Source organism: Vitis vinifera, chromosome 19, assembly GCF_030704535.1.
Source record: "Vitis vinifera cultivar Pinot Noir 40024 chromosome 19, ASM3070453v1".
Lineage (NCBI taxonomy): Eukaryota > Viridiplantae > Streptophyta > Magnoliopsida > Vitales > Vitaceae > Vitis > Vitis vinifera.
Window position 1 is genome coordinate 24552024 of NC_081823.1, and position 25421 is coordinate 24577444.

The following is a 25421-nucleotide window of genomic DNA, read 5'->3' on the forward strand; positions in this document are numbered from 1 at the left end:
AACATTCGTGATATTTTCCTCAATATTGTCTGTTTAATTGTGCTTCCTCTATGTGGATACATGAGATTGTTTTACACTTATTATTGAGCTAATCTTATTTCTCATTTTAGCGCACGGCTTGCTATCCAGGTACGTTCCCTAATACCCACTTTCTAAACCCTATGAATATGATTGTCGTTGCGTACTATGCCCATGCTTGCTATCCTGTTTGATTGTCTTGATATATATTTGATGTTTGTTTGATTATCTTTGATAAAATGCATATTGGGTGATATATTATCTAAACTAACCATTGATGTTTTATCATAGCGCTTAAGAAGTGGTCCAGGTACGCACCCTAACTCTCCTTTATTGTAATTTGATCATGTTTGACATGTTATTTTTTAAATCACCTTAGTCTATCTAGATATCCTTAATCACTCAATTAATTGCCACATTTCCCCCAATTTAGTCAGTAGAGACCTCTTTAGGGCTTAGAGGGGTGCTACCTCCTAGAGGTACCTTCGCAATAAGTAACCTGATCCCCAGACCTAGACTTGGGTTTTTAAAAAACACGCTTTTCCAAAAATTATGGAGTCATTTTTTTAGGGTTTTATTTCTTGTTTTATTTTCCCTTTAAAATAAAAATAAAATGAGTGGCGACTCCGATTTTTCTTTCCAAAAATTACTTTTTCAGAAATAAAAAACGAGTCTCGCCGATCGAGTGGGGACGCATGTGAAAAATGTGGGTCCACAGACAGGTTGGCCTTTGGCAATTGCAGCAGACCCTCTGAACCATCATCAGCTATCAGACCTAGCAGACCTCCTTGTCATTTTGCTTACTTGGAGGTTCTTCAAGATCACGGACCATGCCGACTCCGTTTTGCAATCGATATACTTTTTTAAGATCAGCAAAAGCAACAATCTAAACTCAGAATCAGATCACCCACAATTGTCTAGTCACTGGATGAGAAAACCTCCAGGTCCTTTTTGAGGAACATGTATTAAGGACCCTTCCACAACTTTCTTTATCCATTCCTTTGCCAAGTGATATGTTCTCTTCTATCTTGCCACTCTGAATTCAAGGAAAATGAGTACCAAATTAAACATCATAACCAACTTGTTCACTATGGTGGCCTTTAATTTGAGCTTTACAATTTCTAGGAAACCCGTGACGGATCAAATTCCTAAGTTGCATTCCTGAACGCACCAAAACTCATGCTAATACCTTCATGGGCACCAAAACTAATCAATCTCACCACTAGCAAAACTTCTCCAAAAAATCGGCAAAACTATCCATGCTTCATCTTTCCTCTGTTCTTTCGCCCCTGTTTTTCTTCCTTCATTCTCCAGTAATAGATACTTTAACCGGTGCCAAACAATCTTCCTCCTGGAATGGTAGTTGTACGAGAAACCCTTGAACTTGTTTTCTTATTCCAAATTTGGATATGGAGTTTTGACAGCATCAAGAAACCATTCTTTAGTGCCATTGATTAGTGATGCAGGCATGGCTGGAAATACTCGAAATATCCACATAAAACAAAGGAAGACTGGAAATGGACCAATAAAAAATAAACAACAAAAAGGAAGAACCAATGGAAGCCAAATTTCATATTTTATTCCATGGGCTTAGGTTGGTGAGGGGAATACAAGCAAATTCCAACAAACATATACGACGACTATTCTCATGTAATGCACAGTAAATAAAAAAGGTAAAGTCTTTTAGCCCTAAACCAAAACTAGAGTACTCCAAAGGGAGAAATCAACAACATCTAGAGAAGCAATCAAGTGCCAATCCAAACAAACATATAGCCTCTATCATTCTACACCCAAGCATCCAAACAAAACTCAAAATCCCACGAAGATCAATACATAACAAAAGGATAACGAGAATGAAGGAAGAGTCAACAAGAGGCATTCCTGGAAATGTTCCTCTCTAGTAAGAAAATCCCTGTTGGTATATCGTCTTAGATCTCTTACTCTGCTTTGTTGTGTTTCCTTCCTCTCCCTATGAAGACAATCTCAGAATTCTCCTCCTCCTCAGAATCACCCCCCCCCCCCCCCCCCCCCCCCTTTCCCCTTTTTCTTTATTCCTCCAAAAGCCTAATCTAAACTCAAAGGGCAACCAAGGTCACGATGAGGGGTCAAGTAAATCCCCCAACTAAAGTCTCTGAGGTGGCTAAAAAAAAAGTAAATTGTATGAGTAGTCATGGGCCACCAAGAGACTACTATTAAGTATCAAATGAGCTTCTAATAGGACATGTGCTAAGAGGACAAAATGGAGGGTCTACAATACCTTTTTAGGATCACATAAAGGGACACTTTGTCTCAATTCCATGAGATATCATGGTGCCTACATTTAGAATACCTATTGTTACTGGCTTTCATCAACAATGACCCAATCCATAGGAAATATGTGATCAACTTACAATCTCACCCGTAAATCAAAGACACTAGTAACTTTAGCATAAACTCAACATTCTCTCAAAGTTGAGGGACAACGCAATGAAGTAGTTTGGTGAGGTCATGACTACTTGATAGCCTTAAGTCATGACTTATTGTAGGTCCTGTTCAATGTGTAACCATACACACTAATGCACTCACCATGGGAAACCCATCTCGATAGCCAAGACCAATTATCCCTCTAATTAGGAGGTGGTGCACTACAACCCATAATAGGTTGCCTAGACCCATGAATCGGTTGTGAACAAGTCATCTATTTGTAAGAAATCCATGACTTGGATCTTTCTTGCAACTCTTAAAGCACCAAGTCACGTACAATGCAAAATATGCATGCAAGAATGCTCATAAAAGTGTAATGCATGGAATAAATTAAAACAAATAAAAGTGAAACTAGAATATCATTAAATAATGAATTCCAAATTTGTTATATCATTGTCATGCTTTTAAGGGCTCTATCTTAACAACATTAATTTATTTTGTTCTAAGATCATCAAATTTTTATTTAACACAACCTCGTTGATCTATATACAACACAACTTGACTTCTCCTTAATTTGATATCATATTTTTTTTTTCTTTTGAAAGTAAAGGCATCGTATACCATGATCTCTTTGATTTTCCATTTTATTTTTCATCGTGGTTGCCTTTGTTTCCATTTTGGAGGTGTTTCCATATGTTACAAGTGAGCAACTTATATTTAAGAGCATGAATTTTGGAAAGTGTATGAGAGTTTTGCTTATCTAAAGATTCAAGTATATACTAACTTACTTCGAGAAACAATTATAATGATCTTAGTCAAACAAGGCATGTAGACAATAAGATTTGAGCATGATGTACAAAGGATCTTTCCAAAGATATCAATGTCTACTTTATGAGTTAAACTTAAGAAGTCTCCCTCTTGATCAAGCACAAAATGTAACTAAGGTTGAAATTCCACTCTCCAAAGACATTTAATTATCAAGAATCATATCTGCAATAGTGATTAACAAATATCTAAGAATCAATCCACATCAAGTCTTGTAGATATAGTATATTTCTCTAGTTCTCAAACTTGAGATATTAAAAATCATGCCAATATATCAAGTAAAAAAGCAAAAATCATATGCCCAAAGCAAACCAGAAGAAAACCCAAGGAAAAAAGTAGACAATGAAACAATTAAGCTCAAAACCTTTCAAGGCCTATAACATTAGATAATTAGTCAATTAGGCGTATGCCCAAGGATTTCCTAAGGAACTCAAACCTAAGAGAATTCAAGGGTTTTGTAAAGATATCTACCAATTGATGTTTCGTGGGGACAAACTCTAGAGAGACAACGTTTTCTTCAACAAAATCCCTAATGAAATGATGAAAAATTTCAATATGTTTAGTACGATAATGAAGAACACGATTCTTTGATATATTTATAGAACTAGAGTTTTAATAGTATATGTTCATGGTCCTTTACTCAATCCTATAGTCTTTCAGTATTTGTTTCATCCATAAGAATTGTGTACAACAACTTTCAGCAACAATATATTCAACTTCAACAATAGATAAGGATATAGATTTTTTTTTTCTTACTAAGCCAACCCACAAAACAATCACCAATAAAAAAGTGAGCATCATATGTGTTTTTTCTATCCTCAACATTTTCGACCCAATCAACATCAAAATAACTAACAATCATAATAGAAGAATCATAGGGATACCAAAAACCATAGTCAAGAGTCTCACTAATATATAATGTAATTCTTTTAACGGAAATTAAGTGTGACTCTTTGGGGTTTGCTTGTTAGTTAACACAAACACCAACACAAATGATATGTTAGGATGACTCACTATGGGGTATAATAAGTTTCCTATCATACTCCTATAGAGCTCTTTTTCAACATCCTTTCTAGATGCATCCTTATTAAGCTTAGTGGTAGTGTTCATAGGTGTCCTAGAGTGTTTGGTGGATTCTAGACCAAATTTCTTCACTAACTACCGAGCATATTCAGATTGTGAAAGAAAGATTTCATCTTTTAGTTGTCTAATCTACAATCCTAAGAAGAAAGTTAGTTCACCAATCATACTCATCTCAAATTCAGTCTTCATTTCCCTAACAAAACTAAAGTCAAGATCACTAGAGGTGGCTCCAAAAACAATATCATCAACATAAATTTAGATCACTAATAATTCATCCTTGTACCTATGCGTAAACAAGGTTCTATCAACTTCCCTTTTCTCAAACTTTTTCTCCAAAAGCTAGGTAGTAATCATCTCATACCAAGCTTTAGGAGCTTGTTTTAATCCATAAAAGGCTTTCTTCAACCTATAGCTATGATTGGGGAATTTCGGATCCTTGAAACCCTTAGGTTACTCTACATAAACTTCTTTACTTAGAATCCCATTAAATAAAGCACTCTTGACATCCATTTGATAAAGCTTCATTCTCAAGGAGCATACTATAGCCCAAGTATCTTGATTGATTCTAGTTAGGTTACGGGTGGAGATGTCTCTTCATAATCAATCTCCTCTATCTGTGAGTATCCTTGGGCTACTAATCTTGCTTTGTTCCTCACAATGACCTTATTTTCATCTTGTTTATTTTTTAAAATCCATTTTACACCTATGACATACTTATCTTTAGGCCTAAGGACTAAATACAACATATCATTCCTAGTGAATTGATTCAACTCTTCCTATAGTGCGGTAGTCTAAGACTCATCTTCTAAAGCTTACTCCATGATATTGGGCTTCAATTGGGAGGTATAGCATATAAGATCCATTTCATTTAATCTTTGATTATCTCCTAGCAACTACACGTTCATTCACCTTACCTATAACTTTTGAGATACAATAGTTCTTGGGTACTTTGGATTTATGCTTATTCCCCATTTCTTCATAATTGTCTTCTTGAGATATATTCTCATCCTTGTTGGGGTCAACTTCACTTTGAGGAACATTATTTGGGTTCTTTGATTTCTCCTTAAAAAAACTCACAAAGAAGTATCTTGAAAAATCATCCACAACAACTAGGACAAATCTCTTACCACTTCTACTCTCAATATGCATGGGACCCATAGATCCATAAAAAGAAGGTCTAAAGGTCTAGTGGTCCTAATTTCCTTAACCTTTTTGTGTGAACTTTTTTATTGTTTACCCACCACAAATGGGTTTAGGTTCACCACTAAGTTTAGGGATTCCTCTAACTTTTTCACTATTAACTAAGTGTACAAGATCCCTATAGTTTATTTGACCTAGCCTTCTATGCCAAAGTTTAGTAAGGTCTAGCTTAGCACTAGTGCACACAAGAGGTGTCTTAGAGTTAGGATTTATTGCATAACAGTTGTCAACTATCCTATGTCCTGTGGTAATGGCTTTTCCTTCTTTGTTGACTACCTTGCATAAGTCTTAGCAAAAATTCACCCTATGATCTTTGTCATAGATTTGACTAATACTTAGGAGGTTTGCCTTGAGTTCATCTACATAAAGAACTCCATCTAACTTAGGACAAGTAGGGATAGATATACTTCATTTGTCTTTCACAAGCTAAGTTTCCATCCCCAAAGGTAATTGTGCCACCATTATAGTCCTTAAAAGATATGAAAGAAGGACTTGTCTCTTGTCATGTGTCTAGAGCAACCACTATCAAAGTATCACTCACTAGAAGACCTAACTTTAAGTGCAGTGAAGACTACTTGACATTTAGGCTTATTTTTTTTCATCCAAACTTGTTTAATCCTAGGTGGTAACTTAGAGAAGCTTTATTGAGATATAGGCTTTTGATTAGGTTTATTCCCTTTTCCATAATTCAAGATGTTATTTTTAAGGGAATTAAAGTCATTCATTAGCCTATTTATTTGAGATTCAAATCTCTCTAGGAACTTAGTGTAGCACCTATACTGAGTGTGTCCTATTTTCTTTCAGTGTATAGTGATGGGTTTATGAGAGATGCTACTTGGTTGGGGGTTTCATCTTTTCCTTTAACAAACACAATTTCTCCACTAGAAAGAGTTTCATCTTTATTAATATACTCCAAACCTCATTTATCACCATGGGTTTTCATTTATCAAGTATTTCATTAAGCATTTTAGTTCTAAGGTGAAAGATCTCATTCACAAATGAAAAAGGCTTACTATTTTTCATCTCTTAAGTAGGAGTCTTATTTTTCTCAATAAGAGAATGATGTTCAGATCAAGAAATCTATTTTTTTTTTCAAGTATATTAATATTTTTTTCTTTTAGCACATCAATCTTAGTTTTGTAAGCTTCAAGTATATGATCATATCTTAAATAATTCTTAATAAGTTTTTCATGCTCAACAACAAGATTATTCAAAAAAGTAGCTTTTTGATCATTAGTGAATTCATTATCACTATCACTATCATGCACAAATTCCATAGATGCAACAAAAGCTAAAAAGTTATTAGGATCATACCTTGTATCTTCAGAAGTTGTGGAACCACTTTCTTCAAAATCAATGTCACTCCATGTAGCTTGCGTAGACTTTTTGACATTTTTTGGGTTAGGACAATCAGTAGCAAAGTGTCCCAAACCACCACAATTAAAGCATTCTACTTTCTTACCTTTGGAGGAACCTTAATCATTTTCTTTGGATGATTTCTTAAGTCTCTTTCCTTTTCTAGATTCTTGATTTTCGCAAAACTTTTTGTTGAATTTCATTACCGTTTTAATTCTTTTAGTCATATAAATCAATTCATTCCTAGTTATATTATGTGACATTTCAGTATCTTTTTTCTCATTCTCCGAAGCCTTAAAGACAAAGTCTTGAGGATTTTGAGAATTAGGTAAGGGCATCTCATATGTCTATATAAAGCCAACAAGTTCACCAACTCTCATCTAATCAATGTCTTTGCTTTCCTCTATAGCAATAACTTCAGGTTTAAATCTCTTTGGGAGAAAACTCAAAAAATTTTCTTACTACATTTGAATCTAGAATGGGTTTTCCAAGGTTCAAAGAAGAATTAACTAATAATCTCAAATTTAGTTTTGATTTTCATGCATTGTAATAATCTCAAATTTAGTAGTAAGCATTTGCAATTTAGAAACTTTAATAGTAGGTGTACCTTTATGAGTGACTTGAAGGATATCTCATGCTTCCTTAGCACGAGTATGGTTTGTTATCTTGCGAAACTCATCTGGACAAACTCTATTAAAGATACTAAATAAAGCCCTAACATTGGCTTCACTTCCTTCATTATCAACTTTGTCCCAATCTTGTTTAGGTTTTAATTCTCCAAGTGATCTTCCACGGACATCAAGAAACAATGAGGGCGTTCACCTTGCATTTTAAGAAAAAACTTCATCTAGGCTTTCCAATAGGGATGGTTACTCCCATAGAAGCAAGGTAGACTATTTAGAGGAGCCCTAGTTTTTTATTGTTTCATACTAGACTTACAAAATCAATAAAAATTTCATTTTTATCCTATATAATTAATAAAAATTTGATTTTTAATCAATATGAAAAAAATCGATTTTTATTTGTTTGTAATATCAATTGAAAAACCAAAAGTCTATTAGGATAACACCCAAAGGGAAGGGGGGTACTGAGTGTATTTAAAAATTATTTGTATATTATAACTAACTTTTTCCTTGCAAGAAGTTAGGGATTATTAATTCATTCAACAATGGACAATGTAATCAAGATAATCAAATATATGCAATGAAGCATAAGGATATTTACATGGAAAACCCTCACACCAACTATGGAGATAAAAAACCACGAGGTCTAAGATTGTTAATCTAAATCCACTATATGAGATCAAGTTACACAAATTTACTTGACCACTTTACCCTAAAAACTTACTCTCCAATATCTACAACTTAATCCACGTCTGTGATGCAGCAAATCCCTAATTGCTCCAATGAATACACTTCAGCCTCGCTAAAGGGATGAAGATCTTCAACCCCAAGATTCAAAGCTTGAATTCTTTGAATGAGAGATCATGAATGGTATGACACGTTAGAATTTCTCTTAAAGAGACTCTTTTGAATCTCTCTAATCTCTTACCCTATAAGGGTTATAGAGAGGTATATATAGGCAAATAACCCGAAGAGATTTGATATGCATAGGTTTCCAAATCCAACTTATGTGAAATTCTCAAAATTATTCTCTAATTTTTTGCAAGAAATACATGAGCGCTTGAGCACACATAACCACCGCTTGAGTGGTGCTAAGCGCTTAAGCGGTCCCAATGCTTGAGTGTTGCTGCCTACTCAATTGTCCCCTATTTCATTCACTTTTTTTAAAAAAAAAAAAAAATCAATTTTTGTTGATTTAAAAGATATCGTTCCTCTTTATACCTCATAAAAGTCTAACTTGCCACAAGTCAAACCTTTTCAGACATACCTGTGACTTCTCAGTTGAACGAACAACAACCCTTGATCTTCAATGAAGAGCAAGTCACTATTTAATAGGACTTATGTGTTCAAACATTAAAAGAAATAAAATTGTCGACATACAAACAAGACTCAATGTCCTAACAACATCTCTATCATTTAGATTCCATATATGTATATTACACCCAACAAACTTAAAATGATTGAAAATTTCATGATATATCTAATTTAATGGCAATATAAAGACCACCAAAAAGAATGATATTTGACATTCTAATCATAATACATTTTTGTTAGTTCACGATGTAATTTTTATTTGTTTTCATTAAGATTATGTTTGATTTTTGAAAAATAGTAAAAAAAAAAAAAAATGTAATAAAAAAGAAAGAAAATATAAAAAAATAAAAAAATGAAAAAAATAAATTTTAAATTTTAAATTAATAAATTATTTTTACACACTTCTTCAAACTTAACTCATTTAGTTTTTATCTTTTATATAAAAATTAAGTAATTTTTTTTTAAAGTTTCTAACTAATTTTAATTATATTTTATTTTCTTTCATATTTCTTATAGTAAAATAAACATAAAAAACATTTTCCTTAACAAAAATTTCCCCTTTTTCCATAACATTTTTCAAGGAAGAAGACCAAAAAACCATATATATATAGCCTAATTATGTTTAATCTTTTTAGAAATATCCCATAAAATATGGAACTTTCCAAGTCAACCAAACATTGTTTAAAAGAATGAATGAAAAGAAAAGTAAAATGAATAAAGCATACACTAATAAATTTCTTTGGATCAATTTTCTTCTGTACTTTTATTCTCATCAGTTGCCAATATATATACACAGAGAAGAGATACATCAAGACTCCTAAATAAGGTAAAACTAAACAAGGAAGAAAATATGTACAAATTACAAACACAATATTTGCCTACCACGCCAATCAAGGCTTACCATAATCGGCTTGCCCATCAAAGTTTACCATAATCACTAATATATGAAGTTGGAATATAATTAATGCGAGCACATGAAGCTACATTTGATAATATCACATCTCTTCAATAACCCTTAATTATAATGTCCATAATAATTATAATTCACATCTTATATTCATGTTGCTTGATAATAAGAAAATGGACACCATAAAAAATAGGATAAAATAAGTATTGAAAGTCTTCACCTAATGAATAATAAATGTCCATATTTTCTATTAGGCCACATGGGAGTTTTCAATGAACGAATCAACGTCTCAGTTGTAGCCTTCACCTAACATATAACATAACATGGGCAAGTTAATCGTATTATATTATCTTGATAAACATAAGTTTATATTTTTTTTTCTTTCTTATCACCTCTTACTTTTTAATAACTTTAGAAGTTCAACTTTTGTATCAAAATGAAATTATTAAATCAACAAAACTTCATCCAAAACTGGAAAATTGATAAATTCAACAATAATAAATTTTATGAGGCACCATATTGACCAAAACCTAACCCAACTTTAGATCTTTCTTCAAATATTCACACTTATAAATTTTTATCCTCAAAGAATTATCGATAACATATATTTATTTACCATTACTTTGATATTTTGGTAATCTAATTTATGGCCAAGCGCGAGCATAATTTAAATTTAAAATCATTATCAATTCTCTCCCAAATATTTTCTTTTGTAGTTGATATTTGAACATTTATCAATATAAAGATTATTGTGTCGATAATATTTTCACTCCCAACGAAAATGATGGCATAAGATGTAAGACTCAAGATTCGGTAAGCTTGAGATTTGATATTGGTTTTGAGAAAATATGTCTAAAAAAGTAAGTATGAGATTATGTGTGCTTAAGATTTGGTGTTGACTTAAAATTTGATGTGATTTGAATCACACAAAGAGGATTAGTTTTATCTTATTGAATTAACTTTCAATAATTTCAAGTCTTAGATTGAGTTTTGTCCATCTCATCTAAAATATTAATTGATGTTTGACGTGGATAACCTAAACTTTTTATTACATTCAATTACCATCATTTAAGTGCTTTATTCCTAATATTAAAGAGTAACATTGTTGTACACTAACAATCCTTCCTTTAACACTTCTATGGAGTGAACCATAACTATTAACTCCAATATTAATTCTTGGATAGGGTATTTATCATTTCTTCTCAAAACCAATTATATTCAATGAGAATAAACTAAATTTTTTATGGCTTTCAACCACCATCATTTTGATTGCCCATCTCTATACTTAAAGAATGACATTATTGTTGCACCCTCATGATGAGAAATAGTTTTATTCACTACTTTTAACGAATTTGTTATTTTGATTAAATATACTTCTTTTTATTAAAAGTTTTGTAGCATTCTTCGAACAGATAACAAATTAATCGATTTCAATTTTAATAATAGTGAGCTTGTAGACTTGTTTTATTTTCTAATTTTTATATCATCACACTTTGGTTTATAAATTGATTCGTTAATTATATTTATGTATTTGTCGCTTTCCTTTGACATTTTATAAAATTATTGTTCATGTAATATGCATGAAGAATTTACTAATATTTTACTTAAAATATTATAAGAAATAAAAAGTATTTAAACCACTTCGTTTTGAAAAAATAATGTATTACCAGTGTTGTCATTTTTATATTCACAAAAGTCTACTATAAATATTTTTATAAATTCTCTCTTATTATTCACAATTTTCCATCCTTAGTGGTGTATTAGGCAAATATTTTTTGTTACAAAAGTTACAAAATAAAATATAGTTATAGTGAAAAAATTATTAAAACAATTATACATGACATAGAATGTATATTATTATAATATATTAGCTAGTTTTAAGTTCTAATATTTAATTGTGGGTGAGTGCTTATTAATGAAGCTTCTCCATTTTTTCTCTTTTTAAATGCCTTCTAATTAACATTTTTGGACTATTTTGCAGATAATGAACAAATTAGGTAACTTGAGTTTTAATTAATATAAGTTTATCCACTTGGTTTTCCCCTCCTTCAATGCTTGGTCTCTGTTACAACCTTGTGATTTGTATTCATGAGTAATTAATTGATGGTATCATTTTCTATAAAATATTGAATGGTAGTTTAGGTTCAACTTTTGTATTTAAATTATTTGTATATCTTTCTTCTAGAAGGAGTATTCAATCTTGTTTGGTAACTATTTTTTAAAAATAGTTTTTAATAATAGTTTTTGAAAAAAAATATATGATATTTTGTAAGATAAAAATCTATTTAAAACTTGAAATATTTTTAACATGTTTTTAATATTTTTAAATATGTTTTGAAAATAATTTTATGTGTAAAACTGTATTTTTATTTATTATATATATTTATATAATTATTATTTAAAGAAACTTTCAAAAAACAAGTGAAAACAATTAAAAGATGTTATCTTAAAATATTCTATTTTTTTCCTTAAAAATAGAAAATAGAAAAAAGTTTTTTTTATTACCATACATGTTTTCTAGTTTTTTTTTTAAAGAAAAAAATAAAAAATTGCTCTTGAAAACAATTGTGAAATCAAAAAACAAAAAGCTTCTACACTTTTTTTTTCCCTAAAATTTCTATATTTTTATAATATTAGGTAATGTTTGACTAAAAAAATTAAGGATAAAAATAAAAATAAAAATGTAAAAAAAAGTTATAAAAAATTATCTCCTATTCTTTTGTCCAAGGAAAAACTACAAGGAAAACAATTAAAATTACAGAGGAATACACTTTGGATTCACAAAATTTTCTCATCCTTTTTTTTTTTTTGAAAGAAATATAAAAGGGAAAAATCTTTTAGATTATGCTTGATTATTGAAATATATTTTTTTTTAAATAATCCTTTGATATTTAGTTTTACTATCGAAAATAAGAAAAACTAAATAAATTAATTAAAAAATTTGTATTTTCAAATTATTTAATATTTATATGGGAATTATTAACATAATTTTTTTAAAACAAATTATTTTTTATTTTCTTCATTATTTCTTTCCTTTTTTTTTTTTTTTTATGATATCTCATATGGCATATATGAGAAAACTCCTAACTTTGTATAAGTGTGGGTTCATATTAATAATATAGATAAACTTTAAAATAGTGAGGATCCCTTCAAACTCAGAATAAATAATATGTGTACTGTTGGATATGGATAGTTACATTCTCTTCTTTTTTTTTCTATTTGCTTTATCTTGGCTCCTCATAATTAGCCAAATGTCCATCCAAAAGACTTGGACGTAAAGGAAAAAAAGTAAAATGAATAAAGCAGTGGAGCATAAATAATACATTGGTTATAAGGTTGAATGAGAAGTGAGAACAGATGGCACCACATTTTATATTGACAACGACCGCATTTTATGGGAAGTATTATTTAATACTTGTCCACCAATTACATAATATTATTCAGTGCCCATGTGACTCAGCAACGATCTATTTTTTCTAAGTCTCTTAGACTTTTACGTATTAATTTTTTATCATATTCATTGTTTTTAGATTTAATAATTATACATTTACAACTACTTTATAGTAAAAATATAATATTATTTATAAATTAATAAATTATTTATTTATCAATAAATTAATAATCCTACAAAAATGATAAATTCTCTTGGTTCCAAGAGTATTATTTTACTGTAGTTGGAGAGACACCCATTCCTTTACTGATATTATTGGAAGAGATGAAAGCAAAAAGGGTGTGATACGGAAGTTGTTTTCATTTAAGAATAAATCTTAAAGTTGTTGCCATACTTGGTACTGGGGGCTGGTTAAGGCCACCCTTGCTCTCAATTGGTCTACAATGAGAGTTTAAGACCAAAATAATCCATTTGTAAAAAAAATGACAATAATAGTACCGATCTCAAAATATTTGTCAAAATAATCTTTTGTATCCACGTAAGCATTCACATGGATTTTTTTTTAAGTGTAAAAAACCACCGTTGATAACTATGGTTTTAAAAGTTTCAAAAATATCTTTAAAACCACAGTTTGTAACTGTGGTTTTACAATTTTTCTTAAAACCACAGTTAGTAACTGTGGTTTCAAATTTATTTTTAATTCACCCCGTTTGAATGGTAGTGTGATTTTAATATTATTTTTAAAATATTTTTTATCATAATAACCATAAAATCACAGTTAGTAACTGTGGTTTTAGAAATATAATAAAAACCACAGTTACAGATTATGGTTTCACACTTTACCAAAATTTCTTAACGATATACCAAATTTCCCTAAAGTTCATTTAGGAGTAGAGATATTTTTTTGCAATTTTTCATTGTCAGTTTAAAATTATTTTTTTTACAAATTATTCTTAATAAATTTTTTCTTTACTATTGTTTTAAAATTATATATATATATTTTTATCTTTATTTTTTTTTCATATTTTCCTTGAAATTTTGAGAAAATAATTTCTCCTACATGCATTCCCATAAAAATTTATATATTTATGGTAAATAAAATATTTATTTGTTTTATGAATTTTATCACATATGAATTAAATAAAATTATTTTTTCATATTATTTTTAAATTTTAAAATAATTAAACAAATTGTTTATATTATTTAAATTTTATATTTTCAAATAAAAAATAATATCAATGATTATAATTTTAGGTTATTTATTACTAATTGTGGTTTAATGGTTATTATGATAAAAAAAAATATTTTATCATTAAAATGGAGGTGGATTAAAAATAATTTTGAAACCACAGTTAATAATTATGGATTTAAGGAAAATTGTAAAACCATAGTTACAAACTATGGTTTTAAGCATATTTTTGAAACTTTTAAAATCACAGTTACCAATGATAGTTTTTTACACTTAAAAAAAAAATTCATGTGAATGCTTACGTGAATATAAAAGATTACTTTGACAAATATTTTGAAATGGGTACTATTCCTACCATTTTTTTTTACAAAATGATTATTTTGGTTTTAAACTCCTATGATGATGAAAGAGTGGTACAATACTTGAGTCTATGCGACACCTCAAACCCTGAGGATAAGGGTACCGTGGTCAAAGTCAAAATCTAAATCATCAAATTTAAAGCAGCTTCTAATGGAAGCATTCATCCTACACTAATACCTCCTCATTGATATCACGTGGGGAATAATATAAAAGAGTTTAACTCCATATATAGTATCGAATTATATCTTGGGAGATATCACCTTTTTTAATAAAAATCAATTAGTATGTAAGCTTATTTAATTCAATTTCTTTGAAAAAATTTACACTTTCAATTTAACGATAAAACAACATAATAGTTGTAGTAGAGTAATTGAAATGTTTTACATAGATTCACGGGCTGATCTAATGGATTGAAAAATAAACCTATTTTTGGGTCTGATTGATTTTATTTTATTTTTAACAATTATGTAATTGAGTTATCCTTGTACCAATTACTCAACCAATTGGATTGACCATCAATGTGATTGACTACTTTTGATATAAGCGGGTCAATGCATCATCATCATGTGGGTTAGGAGTAGTGTTAAAGCCGAAAGTCGTGAATAATTGAGTCTATTACCATTGAGTTAATACCTTTAAAAATACTTTTAGAATTGGATCAGTTTTTAAATCGAAAAATTTAATAGTACATGGTTTATTGATTGGACTAATGGTTAAATCGTGATCAAATAATTATATTATAAACTATGCATCAATTTTGATAAACCTTACAAATGGCTTAGTAGTAGTGTTCCCATTACTCACAGATTAGCTAGACATGTGCACAAATCTGGCCCTTACAAAAGGGATTGTGTTTCTTTTTTTTTTTTCACCTTGGTTCAAACTTAGATAGATTTAACTTTAAACTGACAATTTTGAAGTAGAATTTTTCAATACTTCTGAAATATGAAAACGAACAATTTTGATTTTTTTTTTTTTAATTTTAAAGGGATATTTGCATAAGTATTCATAATTTTTGCATACAATTGTGAAGCGTGACACTTTCAAATTTAAATAAGTATTTTTCTTTACATTTCAATTTTTTTTTTAATTAGCTATTCATTGACTTTTTAACAAGCTTAAGAGCAAAATGTTTGAGTTTTGAATGTATAAAACATGTCAAAGATTAAAGGAGAAGAAAGAAAGTATTTAAATCTAAAATTTATTTCAATATACGTTATTAATAGTAAAATATCATATTTTACTCTTTAATAAATTAAAAAAATCTAAAAACTTATATTTTAAAGTTTTTAAGAATTTTTATAACTAATTATAACTTTAATAATATGTAAAATTTACATTTAATTTTATATTGATATCATGAATTTATATTGGTCTCACAATTAGATAGTGATTGAATCATGGATCCAACTAGTCCAATAACTTTTCGGATACACTAACCCATTCGATTATAAAAACATAATAATAACTATAAAATTTTATATATATTATCACATTTACAAGTAAAAAATCATGCACGATTTCAGACTTGATTCTTTTATACATTTGAGTGATATTAGAGGTTGAATTTTTTATCTTAATATATATTAATGCCTATCATGAATACACATTTGAGTGATATTGGTGGTTGAATTTTTTATCTTAATATATATCGATGCCTATCATAAATAAAAAGTATGAAGACATAATACAACTGTATTTGAGTTGTAGAAAGCATGGTGTTTCCCACGTCCCTACCTATGGAATTATAAAATTCACACCAAGAATGCATCATCAAATGACCACATCCACTGCATGTGACCCCCATGTGATATGTCACTACACTCTTTCCCAACTCTTCCAACTTCTTCATCTATATTTTAATCGACAAGTTTAAATTTCTTTAAAATGTTGACATAGAATTGAGAATAATGCTAATCACAATTTTCACACAATTAAAAGTTTTGTACTTTTTTTTTATTTAAGGAATAATCATTTTTTTTCCTTATATATATAGCCTTACTCTATGAATGGCCCTTTCTCCTCTTGGCCAAAGGAAATCCAAATTAGCTTGAATTTTGATATAAATGAAGTTGTTCAATTTGCCTAATTTTTTTTATTTTTTTATTTTACTTTTTATTGTAATTTTCTATTGCTTTTATAAAGGTTGAGTTTTATTTTGGAAACTTTTCACAAAAATACAAGGAAAAAATAGGGAGAAAAATAAAATATAAAAAAGTTAAAAAAAAAAAAAGAGAGTAGAAAATAGATGTAAAATTAATAAATTATTTTTTCAAATTTATTTCATTTATATTTTTTTATTTATATAAAGATTAAATAATTTAAAATATATAGTTATTTTAATTAATTTTAATAATTTTGATTATAAACCAAATATCATAAAATTATTTTTCTTAATTTTTTTCTTTTCTATATATCTTCCATATTCTTTTCTTAATAATGCTGTATCCATAATAATAATACTTCTGGATGCTGAGGAAACCCAACCATATTTTATATCATGTCACATGGGGCTTGGAATAGTTCTAGGTAGACGAGTTAACAATTGATTTGAAATCTTCAACCACTAATTTAAATTCTTCACCTAATCAATAATAAATGTCCATATCTTTCTACCAGGCCACATGCATGGGACTTCGAATGGTTTAAAGTGAACATGTTCCCTGATTAATTTGGAGCTTTCACATAATATATAATATTTTTTTTATTTACATAAAATTAAATAATTAAAAAATATATAATTATTTTAATTATTTTGATTTGATTTTCTATTATAAATCAAATACCAGAAAATAATTTTTCTTAGCTTTTTTTTTTTTTCTATATATCTTCCATATGTGTTTGTTCTTTTTTAGAAATATCCCATAAAATATGGACCTTTTCTAATCAACCAAACACCCAGGAGGAACAAAAAAGAAAAGAAAGAGAGAGAGAGAACTTAGAGAAAAATAAAATGAAAAAACCGCTAAAGATAGTATACGTTTTATATAAAGTTGGAATATAAATAAATGGACCCACACCCCTTCAACAACCCTTAATCATGTTGTATCCATAATAATAATTCACATATTTTAATAGATTTGAAATCTTCACCCATTAATTTAAGTTCTTCATCTAATGAATAATAAATGTCCATATTTTTCTACGAGGCCACATAGGACTTTGAATAGTTTAAAGTGAACATGTTACCTCATTAATTTGGAGACTTTACATACTCTATAATACTATAAAATGTTGGATAGATCACTAACCTCATTTAAATAATAAAATCTTCTAATTCTTTTTTTTTTTTTTCTGATTTTTACATGATTGTGCTTTATTTTATAAATTAATTAATAATTATATTTATTTATCTTGGCTTCCCGTACATATTTTATGAAAATATTATCCATGTATGTAATACACAAGATGAATGCACCCTTACAACTAAATTCATCTTTTAAATTTAAAAAAAAAAAACTAAAAATTAATATTATTTTACTTAATATTTAAGTAATAAAAATAACATAACCAATTTAATTTTTGGTTTTTCATTTTTTTTAAATTAGTCTTATATTTCACAACTTTTCATCCTTAATGTGCTACAAATCTTTTTACCACTATAAGGGTTATGAAATAAAAATTATGTGTATGGAATAAATAAGAAAAAGAAAATTAAATTGTCTTATTATTTTGCAATGTAGTTTCATTCCCAAAATTTCCTCAAATCTTTTTGGTTATATTTGATTATTGGAAAATGAAAATAAAAAATAGAAAAAAAAATATTATTCTCTAATGTTTGGTTTTTACATTGAAGATATCGGATATAATTAAAATTAGTTAAAATTTTTTATATTTTTAAATTATTTATTTTTTATGTTGAAAAATTAAAATGAATAAAATGAGTTTAAAGAACATACAAAATAATTTATTAAATTTAAAACTATCTTTAATTTTTATTCATTTTTTTTTCACATTTTCTATTAAACTTAGGAGAACCAAACATATTCTTAGTATTTTTTTTTTTTTTTTTTGTTAATGTTGTTTTCCCTTGTCTTTTTCCATAGTATTTAAAAATAATAAATTTGTTTCCATTTCTTTTAGGTTATATTTGGTTTTTGAAAAATTTGAGGGAAAAAAATAAAGAAAAATTAAAAATAAATTTAAAATTAATAAATTATTTTTATATGTTTCTTTAAATTTATTTCACTTAATTTTCTCAATTATATATAGATTAAATAATTTTAAAATATATTTTTAATTATATTTAATTTTAAAAAAATTTATAGTGAAACCAATGAGAAAACCTTTTTTATTTATTTATTTATTTTTCCTAATAACCAAACCTAACCTTAGGATTTTTCCAAATTTCGGATCCAAAAGTAACTGAATGTTACGAAAAAATATAAATTGAATGAAGTACAGGAGCATAAATGGTACATCAATTTTATATTGACTACCTTCTGTACCTTTAATTGCAGCGTGTTGACTTGTCCACCGAATCCATAATATCAGCCAGTACCCATGTGACTTGGCCCATCTCATCCACCCCTATAAAGATATCTCTTACTTTGTTCCCTATTCTCTCACAATTCCCTCAGCTTCTCATCTTGTACGTGCTGTATTTTCTTGGCTTTCTGCTACTTTGAGTTGTTCCAAAATGGCTGACCAAATTCCATTCGGTGTTGTGGAGCACATTTTGACCAAGTTGGGGTCCAAGGCGTTTCAAGAAATTGGATCCATGTATGGTGTTCCAAAGGAGCTAACCAAGCTCAAGGACAACCTCGACGTCATCAAAGGTGTACTTCTGGATGCTGAGGAACAGCAGCAGCAGAAAACTCGTGGAATAGAAGCTTGGGTCCAGATGCTCAAAGGCGCCGTGTATGACGCAGATGACTTGCTGGATGACTATGCAACCCATTATCTACAGCGAGGAGGATTCGCAAGGCAGGTCAGTGACTTCTTCTCATCTGAAAATCAAGTTGCTTTTCGCTTTAAGATGAGTCATAGACTCAACGATATCAATGAAAGGCTAGACGCTATCGAAAAAAAAATCCCCATGTTGAATCTGACTCGACGGGAGGCAATACGCATAGGAGTAGAGAATAGTTGGAGAGAAACCCACTCATTCTCGTTGCCATCTGAAATTGTAGGAAGAGAAGAAAACAAAGAGGAGATAATAAGGAAGCTGTCATCTAACAATGAAGAAATTCTTTCCGTTGTTGCCATTGTTGGCTTTGGGGGATTGGGTAAGACCACCCTCACTCAATTGGTATACAATGACGAAAGAGTAGAACATTTTGAGCGTAAGACATGGGTTTGCATTTCTGATGATTCTGGTGATGGTCTTGACGTCAAACTGTGGGTCAAAAAGATTTTAAAATCTATGGGAGTTCAGGGTGTGGAGAGTCTGACCTTGGATGGTTTGAAAGACAAGCTTCACGAAAAAATAAGTCAAAAGAAGTACTTGTTAGTACTTGATGATGTTTGGAACGAAAATCCTGGAAAATGGTATGAAGTGAAAAAATTGTTGATGGTTGGTGCTAGAGGTAGTAAAATTATAGTAACCACCCGAAAACTTAATGTTGCATCCATTGTGGAAGATAAGTCTCCCCTTAGTTTGAAAGGTCTAGGAAAAAAGGAGTCTCGGGCTTTATTTTCAAAATTTGCATTTAGAGAACAGGAGATTTTGAAGCCAGAAATTGTAGAAATTGGAGAAGAAATTGCAAAAATGTGCAAGGGAGTTCCTCTCATTATTAAGACTTTAGCAATGATATTGCATTCTAAAAGAGAACTGGGATTTTGGTTGTCTATTAGAAACAATATTAAAAATTTGCTATTACTTGGAGTTGAGAACGATAATGTTGTACGGGTCTTGAAACTAAGTTATGATAATTTGCCAACACATTTGAAACAATGTTTTACATATTGTGCTTTATTTCCAAAAGACTATGAAATTGAGAAAAGGTTGGTGGTACAACTATGGATAGCACAAGGTTATATTCAATCTTCAAATGATAATAATGAGCAATTAGAGGATATAGGGGATCAATATGTTGAGGAATTATTGTCAAGGTCATTGTTGGAGAAGGCGGGAACCAATCATTTTAAAATGCATGACCTTATACATGATCTTGCACAATCAATTGTAGGATATGAGATCCTTGTTTTAGAAAGTTATGTAAATAACATTTCACAAGAAGCTCGTCATGTATCATTGTTTGAAGAGGTAAATCCTATGATAAAGGCTCTAAAGGGAAAACCCATAAGGACCTTTCTAAACCTTGGTGAAGATTCTTTTAAGGATAGTACAATTGTAAAGTCATTTTTTCCGAGTTTTATGTGTTTACGTGCATTGAGTTTAAGTCGTATGGGTGTAGAGAAGGTGCCAAAGTGTTTAGGCAAATTGAGTCATTTAAGGTATCTTGATCTTTCCAACAACAATTTTGAGGTACTTCCAAATGCTATTACAAGGTTAAAGAATTTGCAAACACTAAAACTCATATGGTGTCGGCGTTTAAAAAGAATTCCAGACAACATAGGAGAATTGATCAATCTTAGACACTTGGAGAATGATAGCTGTTTTAACTTGGCTCATATGCCACATGGAATCGGCAAGTTGACTTTACTTCAAAGTCTACCATTGTTTGTTGTTGGGAATGAGACAGGGTGGTTAAGGAATCACAAAATTGGTAGCTTGAGTGAATTGAAAGGCCTTAACCAACTAAGAGGAGGGTTATGCGTAAGTGATCTTCAAAACGTGAGGGATGTTGAACTGGTATCCAGGGGGGAAATTTTGAAAGGAAAACAATATCTTCAGTCCTTGAGATTGGAATGGGATCGGTGGGGCCGAGATGGGGGGGATGAGAGTGATAAGTCAGTGATGGAAGGCCTTCAACCACACCAACACCTAAAGGATATCTTTATAGAAGGTTATGGAGGTACGGAGTTTCCAAGTTGGATGATGAATGATGGGTTGGGTTCCCTGTTTCCCGACCTAATTAAAATTGAAATTTCGGGATGTTCAAGATGCAAAATTCTGCCACCCTTTTCTCAACTCCCTTCTCTCAAGTCTTTGAAGCTTCATAATATGAAAGAAGTGGTGGAGTTAAAGGAGGGTTCATTAACAACGCCACTCTTCCCATCTCTTGAATCGCTCGAACTCTCTGACATGCCAAAGTTGAAGGAATTGTGGAGGATGGACTTACTAGCAGAAAAACCTCCTTCATTTTCTCATCTTTCGAAGTTATATATTTATGCATGCTCTGGTTTGGCATCACTGCATCCTTCTCCTTCTCTTTCTCAATTAAAGATCCATAATTGCCCAAACTTGACATCCATGGAACTGCCGTCATCTCTTTGTCTTTCTCAATTAGATATCAGAAAATGCCCTAACTTGGCATCCTTCAAAGTGGCTCCATTACCTTCTCTTGGGATACTCTCTCTGTTCACAGTTAGATATGGTGTGGTACGGCAGATAATGTCTGTCTCTGCTTCTTCTTCGTTGCGGTGTCTGTATATTAAAAGCATAGATGATATGATATCTCTCCCGAAGGAGTTACTTCAACATGTTTCTGGCTTGGTAACGTTAGAGATCCGTGAGTGTCCTAACTTGCAATCCTTGGAACTGCCCTCATCCCATTGTCTTTCTAAATTAAAGATTGGAGAATGCCCTAACTTGGCATCCTTCAATGTGGCTTCATTACCTCGTCTTGAGGAACTAAGCCTGCGTGGAGTCAGAGCAGAGGTACTGAGGCAGTTCATGTTTGTCTCTGCTTCTTCTTCATTGAAGTCTCTACATATACGGAAGATTGATGGTATGATATCTCTCCCAGAGGAGCCGCTTCAATATGTTTCCACTCTCGAAACTCTCCACATTGTTAAGTGCTCTGGTTTGGCAACATTACTACACTGGATGGGCAGCCTTTCCTCGCTTACGGAACTTATTATTTATGACTGCTCTGAATTGACATCACTGCCAGAAGAGGTCTATTCCCTTAAAAAACTGCAGACATTTTATTTCTGTGATTATCCACACCTAGAGGAAAGATACAACAAGGAAACAGGTAAAGACCGGGCCAAGATTGCTCGTATCCCACATGTTCGTTTCAACAGTGATACCTATATGGTAATGAAGGTAGGTCCGAAATCCCTAACCTTTCTTCCCATTTTTATTATTTAAGAATCAAAATGCTATGTTTGTTTTTACTGCTCACATTAGTAATTTTGAAATTTTTTTCCAGCTAGGATGCGCTTTCCGATGATGTGCACTAAACTAACCATTTTACTTGGAGTTGTACATTCTAAGAGTTTGAGGAAATACTGAGGTCTGATATGATAACTCTCAATCTTAAACGTTGTTTTGTGTTTGGAACGTTACTACACTTGATACATACCCTCACCTCACTTACAGAGCTTGGAAATCGTGGCTGCCCTGAATCGACGTCACTGTCAGAATATATGTTCCCTCAAAAACCTGCAGACACTAAATAATCTGCATCTGTTCACAGAAAGATGCTGAAAGGAAAGGTGAAGACTAACCCAAGATTGCTCATATGCCACAAATTGATATCATACATCCATGAAGATTGAACCGATACACAATGCCTTTCAGGTCCGAAATCCCTAACTTTTCTTCTCATTTTCTATGACTTCATTTTCATTATCTTACTTTTAAAATGCTCTGTTTTCATTTGTTTTGGTAGTTCTTTGTATTTGTGACTTACTTGTTTGAAAACTTTTACATCTTCAAATTATTTTACTGTAAGTGTTTTGCATTCTAAGAGTTTGAGGAAATACTGAGCTCTAATATAACTAGTAGAGTCCACCATTCCTAAGAAGCTTACCATTGCCTAATGCCCAAAGGATCCCAAAAGGAGACAACTTTGGATTGGCTTGAAGATTTCACGTGGTCCAAAAATTTGTATTTACTAGACGCCTGATACAAAAAGTAGTTTAAATTTAGCCATTAATATAACTTTTTTATTAGAGAAATAATTGCCAAACAAATGCAAAATAGAAAATGGTGTTAATGAATTCAGTACTTCATCTATGTTGCAGTTTAGCAGCTTTTGTTAGATAATGAGTATGGGGTTGGGTTTATCTTGTTACCATTCCAAATATTCTTAAAAAAATCATCAAGGCTTTGTTTGGTTTCTTGAAAATTTGAGGGAAAAAATAGAGAGAAAAAGTGGAAGGAAAAAAAAAAGTGGAAGTCAATAAATTATTTTTATATTATACTTTAAACTCATTTCACTTTTTTTAACTCTTTGATTTAAAGATTAAATAATTTGAAAATGTATAAATTTCTAATTAATCTTAATTATATTTTATTTTCTTTGCTATTTTCCATAGGACAATTAAACTTGAGAAAATCATTTTCCTTAACATTATTTTCTTAGTACTTTTTGGGAACCAAACATAACCTAAATGTTTTAGTTTAGTTTAGCAGCTTCATCAAATTAGATAGACAACCTCACATCTCTTATTTAGCTGAGGTGCTATGTTAGTTAATGTTTTGTCTCTACTTCTTCATTGAAGTCTATCTATTGGATGCAGAGATGATATGATCCAAACTCAAATTGAACACTGCTCTTGTTTTGCAACACTACTGCATTGGAAAGGCAACTTGAACTCACTTATAGACCTACCTATTGGTGATTGCATTGAATTGACGTCACCTTGGAAGAGATGTGTTCCACATGGAAAATCTTTCATTATATGCACCTACTTGCAAGATACCAAAAGGAAACAGGTGAATACTTGCCCAAGAATACAGAGGGCCACACTTGGTGAAGGTTTCATCAGTAAGGAGAACCATTTCAAGTATGAAATCCTCCCTTCTCATTTTCTGATGACTTCATTTTTATTCAATATCCATTTGAAATTATTTAAGTTCATTTTCTTTATATATTATATTTTCTTTCTTGCTCAATAATTTCATTCAAGTAAGTTGTTTGGATATCACATTTTCTTTGGGGTTTTTTTTTTCTTTTTAGAATAATTTCAAAAGGTCATTTTTAACTATTCACAAAATTTGATCATAGTTGAGTGATTAAAATTCAAGTTTATTCTTATTATCATTAGTAGTTATTTGATATATTCGTTTGCTAATACAAAAATAAGACTAACAAGTAATGTGCATAGAGTTTGTAGAAGAGAAGAAAGATTTGATCCAAGATATTCCTAAAGATCGGAAACTTTCAAAGCCACCCAAGATCCCATAGGTTGAATTCGGATTCATCCAGTTTACAATCCATTAATTCTACTTATATCATCTTTGTTATGTTACAATTTGCCTTTACTTGTTATGCAGCCTACCTTAATAATTTGGGGAGACCAAGATAAGGTATACCTAGTAGAACTGGCTCACAAATTGAAAAGGTAAACTTGTATCACCTGCCTACATGCCTACAACAATATAAACACTAGTTCGTGTCTTTCTCACTATTGAAATTGTTATTGCATGCAGGCATTTCAGGTGAGGAGGCCCAACTTGTGATCATAGAGCATACTTTTATTATAGAGAAGCCCAAGGAAATATTTAAGCACTTGAAATCCTTTCTCATTGATTTGCTTCCACCTCCTAAGCAACACCTAGAACCACTCCCACCATGACGAAGTTAAAAGGAACTAATGCAACATTCTCAATATATTAGAATATATCGAAGGAAGGGTGGCCACATATGAAGACCCTATTCCAAGGTCAAATTTAAGATTTTTGTGTTTTTCCTATCACTATTCCTATGCTATTATCAGTGCACCTTATTTGTC

General features: G+C 30.5%; 2 protein-coding genes across 2 annotated transcripts in view; both read left to right on the top strand.

The window, feature by feature from the left end:
* The window catches only part of LOC100244403 (putative disease resistance protein RGA3), a 59491-nt gene extending 35018 nt beyond the window's left edge, over window positions 1–24473 (top strand). The window contains exons 4-5 of the mRNA XM_059735265.1: window positions 23178–23262; window positions 24209–24473. The gene's annotated coding sequence lies outside the window, so the exon portion shown is untranslated. The remainder of the gene's footprint in view (window positions 1–23177; window positions 23263–24208) is intronic.
* LOC104877751 (putative disease resistance protein RGA3) lies at window positions 19133–22912 on the top strand. The gene is made up of 2 exons (XM_019217246.2): window positions 19133–22785; window positions 22892–22912. Exons 1-2 carry the CDS (start codon window positions 19309–19311, stop codon window positions 22910–22912), a joined length of 3498 nt encoding a protein of 1165 aa, XP_019072791.1. The 5' UTR covers window positions 19133–19308.
* Window positions 24474–25421: the final 948 nt, after the last annotated feature.

Bases quoted from the DNA above. Each gene is read 5' to 3' on its own strand.
- LOC104877751 (XM_019217246.2), top strand. From the start codon at position 19,309: ATGGCTGACCAAATTCCATTCGGTGTTGTGGAGCACATTTTGACCAAG. The intron at 22,786-22,891 runs GTAGGTCCGAAA...ATTTTTTTCCAG, and splicing joins ATACCTATATGGTAATGAAG to CTAGGATGCGCTTTCCGATG.